Source organism: Polistes dominula, unplaced genomic scaffold, assembly GCF_049000335.1.
Source record: "Polistes dominula isolate Pdom_NZ unplaced genomic scaffold, Pdom_raw_medaka contig_37, whole genome shotgun sequence".
In the NCBI taxonomy this organism is placed as follows: Eukaryota; Metazoa; Arthropoda; class Insecta; order Hymenoptera; family Vespidae; genus Polistes; species Polistes dominula.
Window position 1 is genome coordinate 5,331,425 of NW_028301169.1, and position 21,939 is coordinate 5,353,363.

General features: G+C 27.4%; 3 protein-coding genes and 1 long non-coding RNA gene across 5 annotated transcripts in view; 3 read left to right on the plus strand and 1 right to left on the minus strand.

Annotated features, from left to right (window-relative positions):
- Nucleotides 1-1,734: 1,734 nt before the first annotated feature.
- On the minus strand, nucleotides 1,735-2,341 carry LOC149030460 (uncharacterized). The gene is made up of 2 exons (XR_016178824.1): nucleotides 2,208-2,341; nucleotides 1,735-2,155 (listed from the first exon to the last, which is right to left on the minus strand). It is a non-coding gene; the product is annotated as an uncharacterized LOC149030460 (long non-coding RNA).
- Nucleotides 2,342-3,243: 902 nt separating this feature from the next.
- LOC107072898 (uncharacterized) lies at nucleotides 3,244-5,970 on the plus strand. The gene is made up of 2 exons (XM_015333208.2): nucleotides 3,244-3,442; nucleotides 3,595-5,970. Exons 1-2 carry the CDS (start codon nucleotides 3,388-3,390, stop codon nucleotides 5,418-5,420), a joined length of 1,881 nt encoding a protein of 626 aa, XP_015188694.1. The 5' UTR covers nucleotides 3,244-3,387; the 3' UTR covers nucleotides 5,421-5,970.
- A 357-nt stretch (nucleotides 5,971-6,327) lies between these two features.
- Nucleotides 6,328-7,945, plus strand: Svip (small VCP interacting protein). Its single transcript, XM_015333182.2, has 3 exons — nucleotides 6,328-6,525; nucleotides 6,843-7,010; nucleotides 7,149-7,945. Exons 1-3 carry the CDS (start codon nucleotides 6,460-6,462, stop codon nucleotides 7,161-7,163), a joined length of 249 nt encoding a protein of 82 aa, XP_015188668.1. The 5' UTR covers nucleotides 6,328-6,459; the 3' UTR covers nucleotides 7,164-7,945.
- A 1,178-nt stretch (nucleotides 7,946-9,123) lies between these two features.
- siz (Brefeldin-resistant Arf-GEF family protein schizo) overlaps nucleotides 9,124-21,939 on the plus strand; it is a 105,414-nt gene continuing 92,598 nt past the window's right edge. The window contains exon 1 of one of the 2 annotated variants that reach the window (XM_015333185.2): nucleotides 9,124-9,978. In XM_015333185.2, coding sequence (XP_015188671.1) covers nucleotides 9,716-9,978 — 263 coding nt within the window. In that variant the 5' untranslated portion in view covers nucleotides 9,124-9,715. The remainder of the gene's footprint in view (nucleotides 9,979-21,939) is intronic. The other variant, XM_015333192.2, reaches the window with a different exon arrangement.

Below are 21,939 nucleotides of genomic sequence, written 5' to 3' on the forward strand. Positions count from 1 at the left end.
ACAACAAAAATAGTACATATAACAGGCCAAAATAACCAAATAGCAGACACGCTATCGAGAATCGAGCAAATTGACATGCCAACCATAATCTCCACTGAAGAACTCATCAGAGAACAAACTACAGATGAAGAACTTCAACAGATTTTAAAGGGAAGCATGCCTATGTGGAAGCTGTACAAAATTAGAATAAACGATTCAAACTCCTACCTGTATTGTGACATAGAGAAAGATGATATACGTCCATACGTACCGAACAGTCTACGTAAAAGAATTTTCAATGCCACCCATAACTTATCGCATCCCAGTGGTAGAAACACCAAGAGAATCATCGCGAAAAGTTTCGTATGGCCAAAAATGAACGCAGACATCAGAGAATGGAGTAGAACATGCATTAAGTGCCAGAAAAGCAAAATACAACGCCATAATAAAATCACTCCGGAAAAAATAGAGGTACCCAAGGGACGATTCGAACACATCCATATAGATATCGTAGGACCATTACCACCATCAAAAGGATATACATATTGTCTTACAATGATAGATCGTTTTACAAGATGGCCTGAAGCCACTCCAATAAAAGATATAACAGCTGACACAGTAGCAACCGCATTATATAGCACATGGATCGCTAGATTTGGAGCTCCGGTTACGATTACTACAGACCAAGGTACACAATTCGAATCTCAATTATTTAATGCACTGACTAAACTTTTAGGTTGCACGAGAACTCGCACAACAGCTTATCATCCAGCTTCAAATGGAATAATAGAGCGATGGCATCGATCTCTCAAAACAGCTATAATTTGTAGCGGTTCAACAGAATGGGTTGATATTTTACCAACAGTTTTATTAGGTTTACGTACTAGCTATAAGGAAGATTTAAAAGCAAGCGCAGCAGAAATGCTATATGGAGTAACGCTAAGACTTCCCGGAGAATTTTTTCTAAATGAAGAGCTACCAGATAATCCACAGATGTATATAGAAAAATTCAGAGAACATATGAGAAGAATACGTCCTGTACCAACAGCACATCATATAAAAAGCAAACCTTTCGTACACAAAACCTTGTACAGCTGCACCCATGTTTTTGTAAGAGTAGACGCAATGAAAAAGTCATTAGACGCACCATACGAAGGACCATTTCCAATAATAGAAAGACTGACAGATCATGTTTTTAAAATAGATTACAAAGGAATAGCAACAAATATGTCTACAGAACGTTTAAAACCAGCGTTTTTTGAAAACCTACAAGAAAAGAAAACTGTGCAATTTAAAACTTATTAGGTACCAAAGATTATTAACCTCAAAGACTGTACATATTGTTAAGAATAAGATAGGTTAAATGTTAGGGAGGGAGTGGTTGTGGCGATACGTGCCTAGTGTATCGACGCGGCACACTGGCGCCCTTCCTCCCTATGCGGGTACTAGACTAACTAAACCCAAGTTGAACGTAACGGTCGAAATGTAAGTTAGTCCTATATATGGCGTCCAAGAGTTTAGTTGTATCTTGTTAATAAATTTATATATTTTTGTTACTTTAATTGACGACTATCGCGTAAATCTCCAGATCAACCTTTTCCGTTAACCTTGTTCCCCACAGGATCAGGTTTTTAAAACCTAGTTTATTGTCGCGGAAATGTAACTGTGGGAAATCCAGTGACCGCGGGCTGAATGGTTAGTTACTGACCACCGTAACGACCAATGAGAAAGCCGGACACGACAAGGGATTTCACCTTTTTATTTGTGATCTCTCAGAACAGATTTTATTCAACACGATACAGAATTTATACACACACGCACAATGAGATACAGAATGATAAATTGATATGAAAGAGAGAGTAAGCGCTTTCGACTGATAAGCTTGGCGATTGATATAGAACTCATATCGAGAAATCCGTTGGATCGATGATCTCCGAGGAGCGAGGAGATGAATCCGGGAGGTACGTTACTAGGCCCGACTAATCAGATTCCCAGGCGCAATTTCGCCGCGAATTCTGACTAATCGGCCGCCTCTACATCATGGTCTGGTTACAAAGCCGAGGCAGAAAGTGTCGCTGCTGGACACGCGCACCTCTAGTAATTTTTTGATACGTCTGCCGAAGTTAGCGCAGGCAGCCACGAGATGTCGGCACCGTCCTAGTGAGAGACGTCAGAGCTACGGATAGTCAACCATGGGGCAGTGCTGTCAGATCGTGGGCAAATCTTACCCTCTCCCTGTGCCACTGGGATTGCACACAATGAAAGTTTTCCATGTCCGTGTGTTTGGGATGTCGAAAGAAGTCGAGTGTAACCGAAGTTGGCGGGCACGCCGGAGTGGCACACTATGAAAGCGACTCGTGTCGAAACACGAGTGTCCGAACACATGAACACGAGTCGCTTTCATAGTGTGCCACTTCGTGGCCAACCGCCAACTTCGGTTACACTCGACTTCTTTCGACATCCCAAACACACGGACATGGAAAACTTTCATTGTGTGCAATACCAGTGGCACAGGGAGAGGGTAAGATTTACCCACGATCTGACAGCACTGCCATGGGGTGTCAGCACCAAGCAGGTGCGGGACGCCACATAACTATTGTACTTAAGAGTTAAAGCAATAAGAAAAAATTGTTTATTATTTTATAATTAAATCAAACATATATTATCGCCAACTTGCTGTGTAAATCTATTCAATTTCATCTTATCTAGTCGCAGTTGAGTAAAGGATGGAAAACTAAATTAAAAAAGTCCAATTAAAAGTAAATTGTAATTTATTATCGTAAATTGCACTTTTTACAAGACTAGACTTTTTACCATTTGCATCATTGCATTTTTTTATATTAGTAATTAATAACTATCAATTAAGGTTATATTACCTGTGTTACAGTGAATAAAGACGTATTTTTCTGATTTAATTTAGCATTCTTATTATGATCCTTGACTCGTTCACTTGTACACCCATGAACAATACATTTATTTACCATTATTAAATAAATATTATTTTTTTTAAATTAAAAAAACATTAATACAATTGCTAATGATGCAGTTTTTCAACAATTGTCAATGAAAAATATGACGTTATAAACCTGAAATTAGCGAACATAACGAAACCTAGCGGCTATTTCCAAAAATGATCTTTCCTTTTTTTTCCAGTCGTGTTTACTAGTTATTTTCCTATGTCGATCGCTCTTCTTGTGTGAACTAACCAATGAGTTTAGTTACTTAATGCATTGTTAGTGCATTTTTCTCATCGTAAGATAGCGCTCGAGTATACTAGCGCCATATTTTTTTATTTCGAATTAATTCGACGTGCTCGTGTTAACTGTCGTTACGATAATCTATTGAATTCAGATTAAATTCTACGACGTTACGAACTATCTAGTGTTATTTTGTTGTGCATATTTAAGAATGGCTTTACGTCGTCGTCGAGGCAATAATTTCACTCATTCTTTAAACCATTTTCGTAAGTCATTATATTTTAAATTATAATTCTAAATATTCTAGATAAACATGTACTAACATCAACTTGTATTAAGAACACTTAAGGAACTTCTAATATATAAATTAGATTATTATTTTCAATAATAATGTTAATTAGTAACTTGATTATTTCAGAATCACAAAGTCTAAAGCCAGTAGTTGGAGAAAAATGTGATAATAATATATCCAAAGGTAAGAGTAGCATGAATAGTGAATTTGCAATAGAAAATGATATGGAAGATCATTCATTGATATCTCAAAATAATATAAAATTTGGTAACATACTGTACGCATTGGATGGCAAATTAAATCCAACAGAAGCTGAGTTAACGAAACAAGAAATCTATAGACGTCTTTCTGACAAATATATTGCTTCACCACAGAAGTTTACTAAAAAATTAATAACAATTATCGAAGAGTCTATTTTAAACAATACTCTTAATGCCAGCAATATTTCTCTTATTAATTTTGATAAAATAAGTAAAGAACTAAACAAAATGTGTAACATAGAAAATGAATCTATGCCACAACAATTGTTTTCTACAACGGTAAATGTATCACCAAGTGGAGAAGTATCAAAAAATGTCAATTCTTTTAATTCAACTACGAACAACGAGAATATGATAAATTTAGATTCTCCTAAGATAAAGACACCAGAATTAACTAACCCTAGAAAAAAAGTTTATCGTAAAACACCGATAAGTATTTTTAAGACACAAGAAAATAAACTATGCGATATATCTCCTGAATCATCTCTCCTGAACCCTAGAAAAAAAGTTTATCGTAAGACACCGATAAGTATTTTTAAAACCCAAAAAAATAAGCCACGTGATGTATCTCCTGAACCATCTTGTTCTACCGACTCATCATTTGAGTATTTAGAAGCTCATTGCAAAAGATTATATCCTAATGAAAAAAAAGATTTATTATCTGCACCTCCAGTAAAAGATAATAATTCATTAAATATGGATCGTGTTGTTTCAATTTGTGAAAAACAGATGGCTTCATTGGACAGTACAAACGATTTAAAGATTAAAATGAAAAAAAGAAGTTCAATTCTAAAGTCGGAACCAAAAACTGAGGATTCAGACAGTTCTTACTTATATTCAATACCAGGAAATTCTTCTTGCAATGACAAAAATAGAAATGAGAAAGTAAAAGTAACTAATAAACGCAAAAATGATTTGGATTCTGAATACTTGAATAACACTGATGATTTTAGTAAAACACTTTTGTCAGAAATAGTCAAAAAAAGACGTAGATGTTTCGACACGGCAAAGAAAATGATGGAAATTAATTCAGCATGTAATATAATCGAAGAACAAAAGAAAACAAAATCAAACAGTAAATCGATATTAGATGTTAATTCTAACAAACCATCTGATAATAGTTCTCAGTTTATGAAAATGTTAATGTCCTGCGAAGATTATCACAATTATTTGGACAATAAGTTAACAGTATTAGATGCATCTTCTATAAACTCTACGTTTAATTCAACTCTAACTATACCCGATGAAAAGAAAAATACTAATATTAACGTAATTCCAAGTAAGAAGAATGTTTCTCCATTATCCAGTCCTATATCATACAATGAAAATTATGAAAAAGTTTTAGCAAGATGGAATATTTGTGAAAACAATAAAAAGAAACTCAAAACAATGGAGAACAATATTAATAATGAATCTAAGTTTTTTACGACACCTGGTAAATTGTTTACGAAAGGAAGACAAAAGCGAAAAATATATTTTTCAGATTTAAGTACTTTGAAAAAACAATCATCGTCACCGAAAACTATGACAAATCATAATTCTAATTATAATACTAATTGTAAGTTATTGCCAGGGTTTAAGTACAAAGTTGAATCTAGGAAGTCTAGAAGGATGTCTTTAAGAAAATTATCTAAACTTAATGCCACACCTAATAAAAATAAAGAAAATGAAAAGGGAATTAATATACAATAATTATATTACAAGTACCTGATAAAACTCTATATATGTTAATTTATTTTTTTCTCAGTAAGCTTGGTTATCGGTTTGTCATAAGATTTTATATCAGAAACTATAACATATAATTACATTTAAAAGTTATACTTAATAACAAATATATAATTATAAAATATAAGAACAACAATGGCAGCATTTTTACACACTACGATCTGTTCATTTAAAAAATTTTTATTAATTTTATGTATGATATTATAAGAAATAGTTTATTAAATAAAATATAAAAATTGTTCTATTATAATAGTATTATACATACAATATATAATATTAACAAGTATGTGTATTTTATAAGATATAGTATAATTATATATATTTGTAAATAGAGATGTAATTCTACGATTATTATTTCAAATTAGTTTAAATATTCAGTTACTAGATGGTGCTTTAAATCCAGATAATTAATTAAATACAATCATTTAACAATAAGATGTAACACTAGATTGTACAGATTAAGTACTTTTAATAAGTATATATATGTAACATTTATTAATATATAATTTAGCATCTATTTTTATTAATTTTTACTACAATTGTTTTCTAAGGTCATTTATATAGAAAATTATATTTCTAAATAAGTTGCGTTTTTAAATGTAATTAACAGTTATGTTCTGACAAATATCATAGTTAGATATAAATATTGAGATATATTTGTAAACAATTTTTTGAAATATAAATTTGTTATTTAATTTATACTCGTGTATGTAAAAAATTTTATTTTAATATAATTTGAATTAAAGATATTTTTCATTTAAATTATAAATTATAAAATGTTAAAAATTACGATTTTCACTTATTTTTCCTTTTTACAGTTTATTTAGTAATAATTTAGTATCTAGAATTTTTTAAGCTGAAACGCGCAACAAGTTGACAACCTGCTGAACACTGTTGACAGTTGGACGCAATAGATCGAGCTTTGCTTTTGTCTATTTCTATAATTAATACAAGCTTAGAAAAAGTTGTAATACTTTCTAATCAATAATTTATTTTCATCTGCAATATGGGGAATTTGTGTGGATCTTGTTGCAAGGAATCATCATCATATGAAGATTTAACACCTGATTTGGTAAGTATATTAATTTCTAAGGTTATACATGTACTTTAACATTTATTATATTATGTACATGATCACGGGTATGTACATTCATCTATTAATATTCTTATTAATTAAATATATGTATCTTTTAGAAGAATTTTAATTAAATTTTATGCAATTTTAAATTATAAAAGGTACAGTATGATTAAGCAATACAATTTTAATTAGTTTAAAATATAAGTTGTTACTTTACATGAGAAAAATTTATAAACAAACCTGATAATCTTATAATGTATTCATCAAAATTTTTATTATGGTTACTTTACATAAATTCATTTGTTTTGTAGGAAACAAGACGACGAAGGCAAATGGAAGCTGCAGAGAAAAGAATAGCGGAACAAGAAAAACGAGGTATAAAAGATATTGAATCAGTTAGAAGAAAACAGAAACATGCATTGGAAATTGTAAAACGGGAAGAAGAAGCTGGTAATATGAGTGGACAAAATCAATTAAAGGTATAAAGTATGATTAATCTAATGCGGAAAGCTTAAAATTTATTCTTTATATATTAATATTTCTAATATAACTTAAAAATTGAATTAATATAAATTATTTTTAATCAGATTTTAATGAAAATAATTTATTCATTACAGTGGCAAGTGAATTGAATTAACAAAATGGATACATGGAAAAAGTGCACTTAAAAAACGAATAATTTTATATATATTACAAAGCTTTGCATAAATATGCAGAAGCTATTAAAATATCAGTAAAATGTCTCATTGGCTATACGATATATATTTAAAAACAAATATTAAACGTTTATATATATATATATATATATATAGAATTTCTATTATTAAATAATATATTCTTTATTGAAATATAATATTTTTAATTATCTTTATTTTGTACATTAGGTATATTTTGGGAAATTTTCATTGAAAAACAAAGAAAACTTTTATTTATTATAAAAGCATTTACAACAAATTGTGTAATATTATATTCACTTAGTTTATAGTTCATTACTATCATTGTTAAAATATTTTTTTTATTCTAGTATTTTTCAATAAGTATTTTATGTATATATTCTTAATATATTACCGTTAAAAAGTTATTTATTTTTCTTTATAAATGTGTGAAAGAACATACAAAATTTTATCTTATTTTCATCATTACAAAATTAATTCGAACTTGTTATTAAATATCAATGCAACAACTAAATGTTACGTTATACGTATGATAAATGTGCACATTTTTAAAAATTATCCATGTGGTAGTGTCGACGAATATTAAATGTTAAATGATTTTCAGTACATGTATCAATCTGGAGAACAAAAGACTAAACTTTTCGATTATTGTTTTAAAATTAAACTCTATACTACTTCGAAATATAATAATTTTTTTCACACAATAATTTATATTCTTAATAAAGTACATATTTAAAATATATGGTATTAATATTGCAGTACAATCTTGTTTAAAATATCTGTTATGTATTACGTTAGATTATACAAAGTATATTTTTGTTATTAAACACACTCAATACCATACGCATATAATCATTGATATAAATTTTCGAATAATATTATATTATGTTTCCATCTATATTTTTATCAAATAGAAACTATTAATTGTTACGTTATATTAAGTTGATTATCGGTTGTTAAAAAACTATCGTAATTGTTAGTTACATAATAAGTAATGTCCATTTAAATATTTGCGCACATAATTTATTATAAGATACAAAATCTTACATTAATAATAAAATTTAAATTTGAGTTTTGAATTGTTTTAAGTTATCATGTTTGTAATTTATAATGCAGATTTGCACCATTTGCATTATATTAATATATTTTTCAGTTCGTTCGTACATTTACGTATTTCGTGTCGATTCGTAATTTGTAATTAATAATGTTAATAACAAAGTTTACTATTATCTTCAAACATAATTAATATAAATTAGTTTTCACGTTTGAAAATAATGATTAAATAAAGTAAAATATTAATTAGAAACAAACAAATACCATCAGATCATTTACAATAATATATCAATAATCAGATAGAAATAAAAAAGGACAAATAATTTCGTAAATGATGCTTTAACTTAACGATAAATAATGATGAGTTAATTATTACAAGCTCATTTGTTTCATTATAAATTTTCAATAATAATTCAAGGATAAATACATTTGCTAATTTTTAATATAACAACAGAAATAAAAATTTAGTTAAAAACAGAAGAATATTCAAAGAATAGAAAATATAAAAGAGATAGTAGAATAGTAAAATCTGTCTTTTTTGCACATTTGAACTTAAAAGGAAAAAAAGAAAAATAAAAGAAACTGGTATTTGAACGTCCCAAAAATGGCGCGTAATTGTTATCTATCTTTTTCTCTCTCTCTCTCTCTTTTTCTTTCCTTCTCCCTTTAGATCTTTATCTAAAGACGGCGCTGCAGTTTGGCGGCGCAAATAACACGAGAGCGCAAGCGCGGGAGTATAAGCGAGTAGTACTATTACGAACAGAGTAAGGAAGTGGGGGTACGAAGAAGGCGGTGCTTAGAGTGTGACTGGAGAACTGGAACGATACGGAATTCGGACCGGGACGTGGGACAAAGAGAGGTAAGGAGGAGAGTCTCGCAAGATGGCGAAGCTGGGATGAAACGGTGCCGTATCGTGGGGGCGGTTAGTCGTCGATTTCTCACGGTAGACTGTGCATCCGTTATGTGCGTTATCACCGGCAACTTGACTTGACTCTCTACGCTCGATCGAGGTTTAGCGATCGAGATTTTCGATGTTGTACAAGTTGTATTATTTGATCGCGGTAAAAGGCGCGAGAAAAGAAGAAGAAAAAGAAGTGTCGTATTCATCTTACTCTTCTTTCATTTTATTCTTCTTCTTCTTCTTTTTATTCTTATTCTTATTCTCATTCTTATTCTTCTTCCATTTCATTCTTTCATTATTCTCTGGTGTTGTTTTTCTACTGTTGTTGGAAAGAAGAAGAAGAAGAAAGGAGTGAAGTCGCTTGCGCGGGAAGGTTGACGCTATCAAGTGATTTAATTGAAATAAAATAAAATAAAGGAAAAAAGAAAAGTAAAAAAATTACAGAAAAAATATAGAAATTGGGGGGGGGCGGGGGAAATAGCAAACGTTTTAAAAGGGAAATTTCGCGTGTGTGATTTATTCGTGTGAAGAAGAAGAAAAAGGTAAACAAAACGGTATGAGCGCGGTACTGAACAGTGTTGTTGGAGGTGGTGGAGGCGGTGGTGTAAGTAACGAATCGACAACCGGTTTACTCGATTCCGACGTCGAAACCATCCTCGAGGAGAAAAATCAATTGATCAGCCGACAATATGCAGAAATCGAAAGACTTCAGAGAGAACTCAGAGAAGTCATCGGCGAACGTGATGCTCTTATCTGCGAGGTATCGAAATTTAAGTTCGAGCGCGAGATGACCGACCTCAAACGTCTTCACGATGATAGGTATGTGTCAGAGTTTTATACATATATATTTATTATTATTATTATTATTATTATTATTATTATTATTATTGTTATTATATTATTCAGTGTTTTTCACCTTTGAGTGTAGATATTCATGAGTTATTTATATTTTATTTTATTACAATTTTTCAATTAACTTTCTTACAGATATTAATATTTTTTAATATTATTATTTACACATTGTTTATACATTTTTAGAATTTAAGGATTTACAAATTACTTATATTTTATATTATTGTAATAATATTAACATTGTTACATGTTAATTTTTTGTTATAGGCAAAAATTAGAATTTTACCTGTCATCTGTCCATCACTTTTGGTGTTGAGTTAAGGGTTGGCGTTGTTAAAATATTTTATTAAAACTTTAGTGGAAATATATATATATATATATATATATATATATATATATGTATTTTTTACTTTATATATTTATGGAGATAATTTATAGTAAAAATTATTGAAAATTTAGTAGAAAAATATAACTCAAATAAAAAAATAAATAATAGAAAAGATTTGAAATTCTTATGTAGAAACTTTCTCCCGTTTTCTATATACTAATATAAAGAAAAGTTATAAATTGGTATTCTCAAATTCCTGACGGATTTCGTGTTCCACCTATGAAAGTAATATTGAGGTTAGGTTTTATTCGAAATTTCGTTCGGTATGAAGTATGATTATATAGCTATAGCTATAGCTTTAGCTATACCTTACCTATATCTATACCTATACCCGTACTCATCTTTATTACGATGAAATTATTTGTCACAATCAGGAAATAAGTTTTTAAATAATTTGTTCTTTGTTAAATAACATCTTTATCCATAATATACCAAATATATACCAAATATACAATAACAAATATATCCATAATATTTATAGGTATAATAAATAAATACATTAATTTTCTTGAAAAATTTATGCCAAGTTGAAAAAACAAAATTAAACAAAAATTTAAATTTTATATTTCGATATATAATTTTTAAATATATCGAATTTTACTATTTTCAATACATTAATTTTTATTCAAATTTAAAGTATATTAATTTTATATAAATATTGTATATATTTACAAATCTATATCGGATATATGTTAAATATACATATTTATATGTAGTAAAGGATTTCAGTTTTCGTACAAAAGGATTTCAAAACTATATATAAATAATATGTATTTATTTATTTTTTTACTTTATATGTTTAAGTAGATAAGTGTAAGAAAAAATGATAGAAAATTGAGTAGAATAATAGGAAACCAAAATGTCGGAAAGATGAAAGTATACCGAGTCATAGGAGTATTCGTATTCACTTCCATTATAAATTTAAAATAATTGATATCTTTTTTTGTAATACAATGCTTAAAAATAAAAGTTTAATAATCGTAAAATAAATTTCTATGTATAGGAATTTTGAATGACTGTATTAAAAGAAAATATTGATTGTTTTAAATATACAGTGGGAGTACGAATACTTTTGGGACTTATTGTGTATATACTTATGTTCATAATTTTTAATATGGAAAAGAGTAGTCCATAGTATAAATGTTCTTTATGAAACAAATATACAGGATGTCCCACGTAATATTTCTCAGGATTTTTTAAGTACTTGCGATAATCTAACAAAAAAGTATTTTAAACAAAAGTTGTATAATATATATATATATATATATATATAGTTCGGATAAAGAGTCAGTTAATACGAAGAATCTCAACTTCTGTTATGTAAATATGAAGCGTGTTTGTTGTCATACAGAAGGTAGTATATAACACGCAGCCAAGCCTTCCGTTCCTCTCCCCTTTTCCTCTCTCCCTTTCCTCCCACTCTTCTTCACTTTTCGTTCTTTCGTTTAATCTTTCAACTGATCTCTCATACGGAGTGGCTTACTAGGGTTGTTATAATCGTGACATGGATTTCCCGAATAGAACTTGCATTTGACTCTAACACTCTAAATATTGTCTATTGTTTCCAATTCGGTCACATTTTTTTCGATATATCGATCGTCTCTTATATGGAACGTGCATAATGAATGTGCTATATTTTCATTTATGAAAAATATTTAGAAAACATATAATTTTCATTAATTATGAATAAAACATTCTAATTATTTATGGTCATGGAGAAATAAAAATATTTTGTATTATTGCTTAATTTTTGTTATACACAATTTAGGTACATACGTGTTTTTTAAAGAAATCACCATAGATAACTGTTGTGATTGAATAATAAACAAAATGATAATTATTATACTTTTGGCCAGTAGTGTATATTCGTGTAAATGTGTGCATGTACGGAGGTTACTACGTAATACAACACTTTAAACTCTGATATCATAGCTAGGCAAAGATCATCATAAGTGTTTTTATTCTTTTTTACACGTATTTTTATTTACGAGATATACATGTTCATGCATACCACACTTATACAACTTTACGTCTATGAGATACGCGTACGTAAAAATATGAATACATGAGGACATGCATCTTTTTTTTTACAATTTTATATACACACACGTATACGTATACGAAACATACGTTTAAACAATACTGCACGTGCGAGAAATATATAGATATAACTTTATTGTAAATATAAAAAAAAGAAATCCTAAGCTATATTTTCAACGACGACTTTAACAATATCGAATACATATTATCAACCGTGACTAGTTTCTATCGATATTTTATCGAATACAAATATAGATAAAGTTGGAAAAAATAAATAAACAGAAAAAAAGGGGAAGAAGAAAAAAATAGGGAATATCGATCCGGAGATTCATGAGTGATGTCGGCCATAGTGAATTCGATAAAGAAAAACGGAATTATCGAACAAAATTTTCTCTCTCTCTCTCTCTCTCTCTCTCTCTCTCTCTCTACATATATATATATATATATATATATATATATATATATATATATACTATATACTATATACTATATACTATATACTATATATATGTATATATATGTACATTGGGAAAGAAATCTTGTCAACGTTTTCTTTTGATGAATCGATTTTCTAAAGAAGCCATTCCAAGTTCGCACTCGAGGAATTTTCGAATTCCCGATGGGACAGTGAATCGAAAGCTTTCATCGACGCCCCCGCCATCAGTTTTATTGTTCTTTTTTTAAACAGAACGTTCCAGGTCTCCGATCGCATACGAAGTTTTATTATCGGGAAAGACAATAAGTTAGAGCGAGATAGTAAATGTGTATATTCATATATATGCGTTTATTTTCTCTTTCTCTCTATAGTGTCAAAGTTATATTTTGCACTTTACGACGATGTCGACAAATATAAAATACGAACGTATATTATTTCTCACATTTATTTATTATTTTTTGTTTCTTTTTATTTTCTTCTCGTTTTTGTTGTCGTAATATTTTTTTTTCCGTTCTTCCGAAGAAGACGTGCTTCTTTCGAATAATTTGATATCGTACGAAGCCGTCGATAATGCGTTTTAAAATATCACACATGATTCAGGATAAATTGAACATCGTCAATTTATCACGTACGCGATAAATTTCTATGTCGGTTTACATATTTCTGTTCATTCAATGGTTTTCTACAGAAAATTACATCGTGTAATATATTTATGTAGTATGAAGTAGATTGAAGTAGTTTAGAGAAAGATAGAAATAGAGAGAGAAAGCTTCCTTTTTTTTATTAAATAATTTATTTTTACATGTATATATAAAAGAATTGTTGTCTTTTTGATATGGAAAATAACGGAAGTAGAAATTTATTTATGGGAGAACAATGGTGATCCACGAATTAAAGAAATTTGTTAGAATTGTGATTTTAAAGGAAAAAGAAAGTGATAGTTTTTCTAAAGAATTATTATCGTTATTGTGTTAAAAAAGTAAATACTGAAGTAATTAAATAAACAAGAAATTTATTTAACCTTACTATATATATTTTTCATCAACCTCGTATTAATAATCGATTCTCATCAGAATTTGAAGGTATATTATTTATTATTAAATAAAAATAATATTAACAATTAGTACAAATAATTTATAATAAAAAAGATATTCAGAGACAAAAATCAGTACACATGAAAGTTTGATGATGAATATCTTTTGAACGCTTAATTTAATCGCCAAAATATAAGACACCATTTTTATAACAGCAGTTAATTTCCTACAAAAATTTGTATTGCACATTTTATAATAGTCATTTATTGTCGAGTTATAAAATTCATAAACAAAAATGAAATTTGTTTTAAAATAATCAAACTTAAATCTTCAATATCATTCAAATGGTGAGGTTTATGGAAAAAATATAAGATACCTTTTTTGTAGAGCATTAAATTTCCTACAAAATTCGTCTTGAACATTTTTCTGTACAATCAATTAATGATGAGATATGAATTCTATTCTATTGGACTGAGAAAAAAATAAAAAATTGCGATGCGGAGGATGTTCCTATTAAAATTAAGTGCTCATATTTGGTGAGAATTTTTTTAAGGTGTCTAGCAACCCATTTTTCCGTGGCACTTGTAAAAAAAAAAATTGATTTTTTTGACCCACCCTAATTATATATATATATATATATATATTGTACTGCAACAACCTGGTTATATCGCATTATCGCCGTGGAAATTAGTAATTAGTGATACTACATATGCATTCTCAAGGGTTGTGATATAACGCATAGATATATTCAATGTTGTGGGAACAGCATTAACTCTTTCTTTCTATGCTCAACCATAACATAATAATAATAATACTTTTTTTCTTTTTCTTATTACTTCCTCATTTTAAAGATGAAGGAACGATATGCCACCATGCCAACTTGTTCGAACTTCTTTCAAAGTTACGTCCCACGTGAGTTTCAGCCTACGTTGTCGATCGAGATATCGAAAAATAAAGGGAGAGGAAGAAGAGGGACTGAAAGAATAGGAGGGATAGATCAACGAACGTTTGTATTTGAGTGATTCTCATTAAGAAATTATATACATTTCTATTAACGTTTTTTCTGTTTGATCATTTCTACACTTTGATATTTGATTATCTAACGATCTAACGATTCTTATTACGTGTTCTCATTCGAGAAATTTTTTTAAAGGATTCTTTTTTGACTTCCTGTTAAGAAATATCTTACACCCTTCACGTAACCCACCGATCAATTTATGTAAGAGGAAAAACACGCGAAAAACATTTCTAACTATTTCTTTTATTTTTTATTCAAAAGATATTAATTTCAAAATAATTGACAACAAATTGTAATAATTTAGTTCCGTACAGGGAAGACCAAAAGTTTATAAGTGTTTATTAAAATCAATTATTTGTTTTTTTTTCTAATATTTCATAAGAATTAGCCTTAAGCTTGTAGTTTTATAATTGGAAAAAGAAAATTAATCTCGAAAGAAGTTTTAAAAAGCAATTATTAATTGTTTAAATTATTAAATAATTCTTTCTTTCAAGTCGTTTACAAACTTTTTTTCTTTTGCAAAGAGTAGAAAAGGTTTACGTGTAGCCTTGAGAGAACGTTAGCCAGAACCATGATGCAAAGCTTATAGCAATCTATCTCTCTTTCTTTCTTTCTTTTTTTTGAAATAGGACCGGTTCGAAGATGATTCCGAATAAAAATTTGGATATATATGTATATAACTATAGTATTTCTCTTAACTTAAATATTCAACTTCGTATATCGTGGCAGGAAGACGAAGTATAGTTTGCGTGTCTAGTTCGTATAACAGTAATAAAATTTACTCTTTTATCTCATGACTACAATAATGTATCTTTAATAAAAACAATACTGACACGAATTTGTTCAATTTCTAACGGATGGAGAATTAAATCGAAAACGGAAATAGTGAAAGTATGAAATTCATTTCTTTTTCTTATTCTTCTTCTTATCACATTCAATTTATATTGAAATCGTACCTTTATTATGTTCACATTTAAATATTAATATATTCCTAAAAGAAATGATAATTAGTCGGGTTCGTTTTATTTTTTTATTTTCAATTATTTATTGAAATTAAATTGATGTTATGGAAGTTTATAATAGATCTTTTTGTCGTTTGATTTATATTGAAATTAGGTTTACAAAATATTAACATCTGTAATTAGATTCGTTCGCAAATTTTATCTATATCGAAAGTAATAATGATTCGAATTTGTTATTGTAAATATAATATTGAATTAATATTTTTATCATCCAATTTATATCGATGTTAAATTAAACAAACCTTTACAAATTATATTTTGAATTATTATCAAAGTTTCTTTTAAACAAAAAATGATAATGATCCAAATTTATTGTTTTCCAATAAAATTATTAAATTTATCTTCGTACAGTTAAAATTATATTCATAATGTATCCTCAATAAAGATTAAATAAATTCGAATTTATTGTTACAAAGTTGTATAAATAATAAATTTAATTTTACTATTTGAGATTAATATTAAAGTTATAATTATATGTACATATTCATGGATTTAAAATCGTTTGATATTTTGATATTGTTTTCAAAATTACATTTTAAAAATCCTCGACTTTCATTGATTTTTTGCTATCTGATTTATTATCACTGTACGGTTATTTTTAAACAATATATTAACATGTTCGATTTTCTTTTTTTATTCGCGCTATATACTTCGCGATGAGAACACAGAACGGAAATAAACGATATCTCTTAACGCTTTTATATATCGAGGGATCCGTACCATATTAGAAAAGAAGGTTACGTTTTCTATACAAGGAACAGAATTTTCGATCGAATTCTCACCGCCTTTTGCTCTTGTGAAGAGTCATGTTACTACTTACTAGCAGGGCTGTATTTAGTTTTGTTTTGTTTTTCTCTTTTTTTTTTTAAATCCTTAGGTACAAAATTTCGATGAGATCTCATAAAAATAATTTTAAAATAATATAATTTATATAAATATATTTTTGGTTTATATTTATTAAAAATTAAAGTAAACGAGGTATTTCTGCAATCATTTATTTTTACTAACATACATATATAATACAATAATTTGTGCTAGTTTACTCATTACTTTATATATTCAGTTATATGAAAATATATAAATCAGGTTTAATTTAAAAAATACATATATGTATGAAGGTAAGTTGAAAAGTTTTGAACCTATTCTTATCAAACAAAATTTTTCTTTTTGTAATTCTAGCGGATATACTGGGTTGTTTGATGTAAGGAGTTAGATTTGAAAATACCGTGTCGGAGAAAATTGAAGTGTCCTAGGTTGTACCTAATGCACTTCAATGTAAATGCGGTCCTGCTTACTACACACTACTTTCGATTACGACATTACACGTAAGAAGTAAGCAGGCAGGTACTTACTACACTTCGTCGAGGTCGACCGGTCATGCCAAATATATTCATACGTGCCATAATTGACTCTCCTCTGATTGGATACTTCGAGAGAAATTTGACATACATTCGATGATTGTTGTCTTCTTGATATTAGTCCTCTTAAACACTTTTTTAAATACTTTCTTAACACATTCTTATACATTATTAAATACATTCTTCTTAAATACATTCGATGATTGTTATCTTCTTGATATCAGTCCTCTTAAACACTTTTTTAAATACTTTTTCCTTTCTCGTTTTAATTTATTTTATTCATGATTACAAAAACTTTTAGGATTTTGACCTTATAAATTAAAATAATAATAATAATTTTATGTTATTTTATTTTTTTCAAACAAGAATTTTATCAAAAAGAAATATTGAAATTCAATAAATCAATTTTTGAAAAATATTTTATATGTAAAAATGATAGTATTATATAATTTAATTATTTATTTATTAATACAATTACATATATAAAATTATCCTTGAAAAAATATTAAAAATTTTAATTTTTTATCCACAAAATTGAAATCAATCATAACAAGTCTGTGACTTAAAAGTCACATGGCATGTTAAGCTTTGAATATTAAAAATGAAAAAGAAAAAAAAGAGTAAAAGAAATTTACCAATGGTAAATCAACTTTGATAATTGATTCGAATTAAGTTCCTTAACTCGGAGATAATAGTTTTTATCGATTTTAATCGGTACTGATATCTGATTAATCGAGAAATAACGAATTTATTTATTCAAGGTCATCGGAGAACTTTGATAACGTCTAAGAGAGATGCGAGATCAGTCTTTGTTTTTTCTTTTTCTTTTAAATAAACACTTATAATTATCATTTTCTCGGAACGCATATAAAAATTATTTCTTTTCATTTTTTTCTCACTGTCAGAGTTAAAGTTAGTAACTTAGACGGACATAGTTAAGTACTTACGTAGAACATGTTACAAAAGAATATACTTCAGAACTATTGCATTCCGACACCGTAAGATATATCGTATTACATACGTCTAGGATCACGCGTACACTTAACTGTTATTTACACGAAGAACATAATGCGTAAGATAGATAAACTGGGCCGCATTTATACTCTTGAAAAATCTAAAAAGGTAAAATCATTGTGTACTTACTTCTTAAAAGAAAACGATTTGTTTCAGTTAACTCGTAAGCAAATCTATTAAATAATATTCAAAATATGTGAATAGGATAGCAAATTTTTTATCCGAATATAGAAACAATTTTTTTGTTTCTTTTTTCGATCATACTCAAAAATAGGCTCAATATTTTTCTTTGGATTTGGTTTTAGCAAATATGTTGGATTGGTTTTTTTCTTTTTTTTTTAGCTGTTGTTCTTTACGAGGTGTAAAAAGTCTTATAATAAAATGTTAGATAATGAAATGTAAAAAGTGAGATCTCGATTTTTGTGGTCAATACATCATGTGGCAAATGCGGCTCTGTAGATAAATATAACTCATTCTTATATCAGTTCAACGTGGATATCGTAAATACGTGGAATTTTATTCTATCATATTATCCCGTTTATCTTTTACAGATCGTTGATAGGAGTATAATATTATACAGGACGGGCCAAAAGTTTCTATAAGTGTTTTTTAAAATTCGGTTGCTATATTTATCGAAAAATTTTATTCCTTTTTTTCTTTTAATCAAATTATTAAGACTAAAACAGTTGAAGAATTGATTTTAACTTATTCGATTAAATTATTATTAATTGTCAATATAATGGACTTGAAAATACTGTTATTTTTTTTTTTTATACTAAATTCAACTGAAAAAGTATCTTCTTTTTATTTACTTTTTTATATAAAAAATTTGGAATATAATATTTTAGCTTCACTAAACAAAAAATCTTATATTTTTAATATTACTATACTATCCAATTATAATATATTATAAAATTTTTTTAATTATTTTTATTATTATATTTTTATTTTTAAAAAAGCTTGCTTAAAATAAGCGCGAGTTCGACCGAAAAAAAATATTTTTTCTGTGTTGATCACAAAACTTTTCAATTCATCCACGTGTTATAATACATAACATATAAAATGAGATAAATATTTTTAAAACGTCCATTTGAATGTTAGAAATGACATAATTATTTTATTAAAATCATATTTTATATATAAACTAATTTTATTCATCGAGTTTATATCTTGCAATTTCAGTTAGAAGTATTGCGTTTTATCCTTTATCGGTTTTCAGGTGAACAAATAGTAGACATCATTGAACGTCCTGGTCGTATACATAATTTGTCTTTTTTTTTAATACGTCAGCTGTTATCAAGGTCGCGAACGGACAGAAAGCGTTCTATTTTCGTTTTTTTTTTGTGAACAAAAAAATTGCTATTATTAACATCTCCTTCTTCCCTTCTATAGACGCACTTACATAAAAATTTACGTAAATACAAAATATTAAAAAAAATCCGAAGTGCAACTAAAGGTTAAAATTAATTTAAAAAACTAATCATTCTCTTTTCAAGACTCTTTTAAACTCGAAGTTTTAAAGTTTGAAACAAAAAAGAAAGTAAAAACCGTAATTAAAGAAATCTTGAAAAAGAATAATTAATTTTTTCGACTCATCTTGAGACTTTTGGCCTACTTTGACATAGGGTATAAAAATAAATTTGTTTAAAAATAATACATGCATACATACATACATACATATATACAGGGTATTCCATGTAACTTTATTCACGATTTTTTAAGTATTTGCGATAACCTGACCAAAAAATATTTCAAGCGAAAATTAATCTTTTTTTGATTGACTATACATTGCAATACAAAAATTACTTTTAGTTTTTTAATGACACTTTATATTTTTGACCTTACCGTATTATAGCCCGTATTAATACGAATTCCTATTACATTTTAATTATTAATTAATATTAATTTTTTCCATTTTTATTATATACAATTTATTAATATAATATTAATTACTTATATTTTTTAATTTTACATAATAATTAATATTAATAATTATAATGTATGTAATGTATATATATTATATTATGTATATAATATTAATTATAATATTATTGTATTATTAATATAATTAATTAATTATTATTAAATAAATATATTATTATATATATATATATATATATATATATATATATATATATATATATATATATATATATTATTTTACTGTAATAAATAATATATTTTTTAATATATTAAAAATAATTATTAAATTATTAATAATTTATATAAATAATTACTATAAATTATAATATTATAATTATAATAAATATATAATATATATTTATATTATATAAATAAATAAATAATAAATATATATATATATATATATATATATATATATATATATATATATATATATATATATATATATATATATATATTAGGTGGTTTAGAAAGTCGTTTCGTTTTTGTTTTGTAAAAATGAAGACAATTTTTACTTCGAGGTTGAACCTAAACCTTTCAAGTGGTCATAAATAGTTGAATTTGATAAATTTAACCTCTCATCGATCTCATGTGTTATTGTTTGTCGGTTTGCATCAACTAATGCCTTTATTGCGTCAGTAAAAAACGAAAAGACTTTCCGAACCACCTAATAATATAGGTAAATAAGAAAAATTATTTAGACATTTTGTTTGTTTGTTTAAATTTGAACTTCATGCCATTGGTAAAAAGATATATAAAAAAGGATAGAAAGATAGATAGATAGATAGATAGAGAGAGAGAGAGAGAGAGAGAGAGAGAGAGAGAGAGATAATGCAATACAAAACTGAAAAAAAGAAAGAAATTAGAAATTAGCTTGGCGTGAGAGATATTTGCACGTTAACCAGACTTGGAGTTAGCAGTGGCAACATCTGGCAATTTCTCGTTTCGGTCACATATAAACAGAAGGAAAAAGAGAAGAAGACGAAGAAGAAAAAAAAAATCAGAAGAAAAAGATTAAGACAATAGTGTCGTTTGAATAAGTTTTTCTTGAATATAAGTTTGTAGACGCGATAGGAGAAATGTTTCCCTTCTCCCTTTTTAGTAATTTTGAATGATACGATATTTGGCGACCTTACCAATTCCAATCGATGTCTTCGTTTGTGGCAAGTTTCCAAAAGTTCTAGAAAATTGAGCAGATAAATTGAAGATGGCAAGGTCACATAAAGAGAAAGAAAGAAAGAAAAAAGGAAGGAAAGAGTGAGGGAAAATGTGTTTTTAAAATTCTCTTATTTACGAGTCTATTTTTAGAATAAAATTTATTCCTAGTATGGATGGGAAATTGCTCAAAAGTAATTCTTAAAATCAATTCCCTACTTTTAATCAGATTTTTTAAAATTATTTTTTTCTTTATACAAATTCAATAATCTTTTATAATATTATATTAATATATTTTTATATTATATTTATATTATGTTTTTTTACTTTTACTTTTACGGGTTCGAGTGTTCAGAGAATGAAGAGAATTTCAAGAATCGGATAAGAGTTTGATGAATCATGGTTGTATTATAAAGATTGAATCGATAAGGAAAACAAAAATTTGTTTACTCGTTGAATGTAATCAAAAAATGTTAGATACGATTGTATTCTATTTAGTTTTCGTTATTTGATAAGAAAGAAAATAAAACATATATAATA

What these genes read in the sequence shown, in the direction of transcription:
- LOC107072898 (XM_015333208.2), top strand. Translation starts at nt 3,388, where the DNA reads ATGGCTTTACGTCGTCGTCGAGGCAATAATTTCACTCATTCTTTAAAC. An exon ending in TCATTCTTTAAACCATTTTC is followed by an intron (nt 3,443 to 3,594) that starts GTAAGTCATTAT and finishes TGATTATTTCAG; the next exon opens with AATCACAAAGTCTAAAGCCA.
- Svip (XM_015333182.2), top strand. Translation starts at nt 6,460, where the DNA reads ATGGGGAATTTGTGTGGATCTTGTTGCAAGGAATCATCATCATATGAA. An exon ending in AAGATTTAACACCTGATTTG is followed by an intron (nt 6,526 to 6,842) that starts GTAAGTATATTA and finishes TTTGTTTTGTAG; the next exon opens with GAAACAAGACGACGAAGGCA.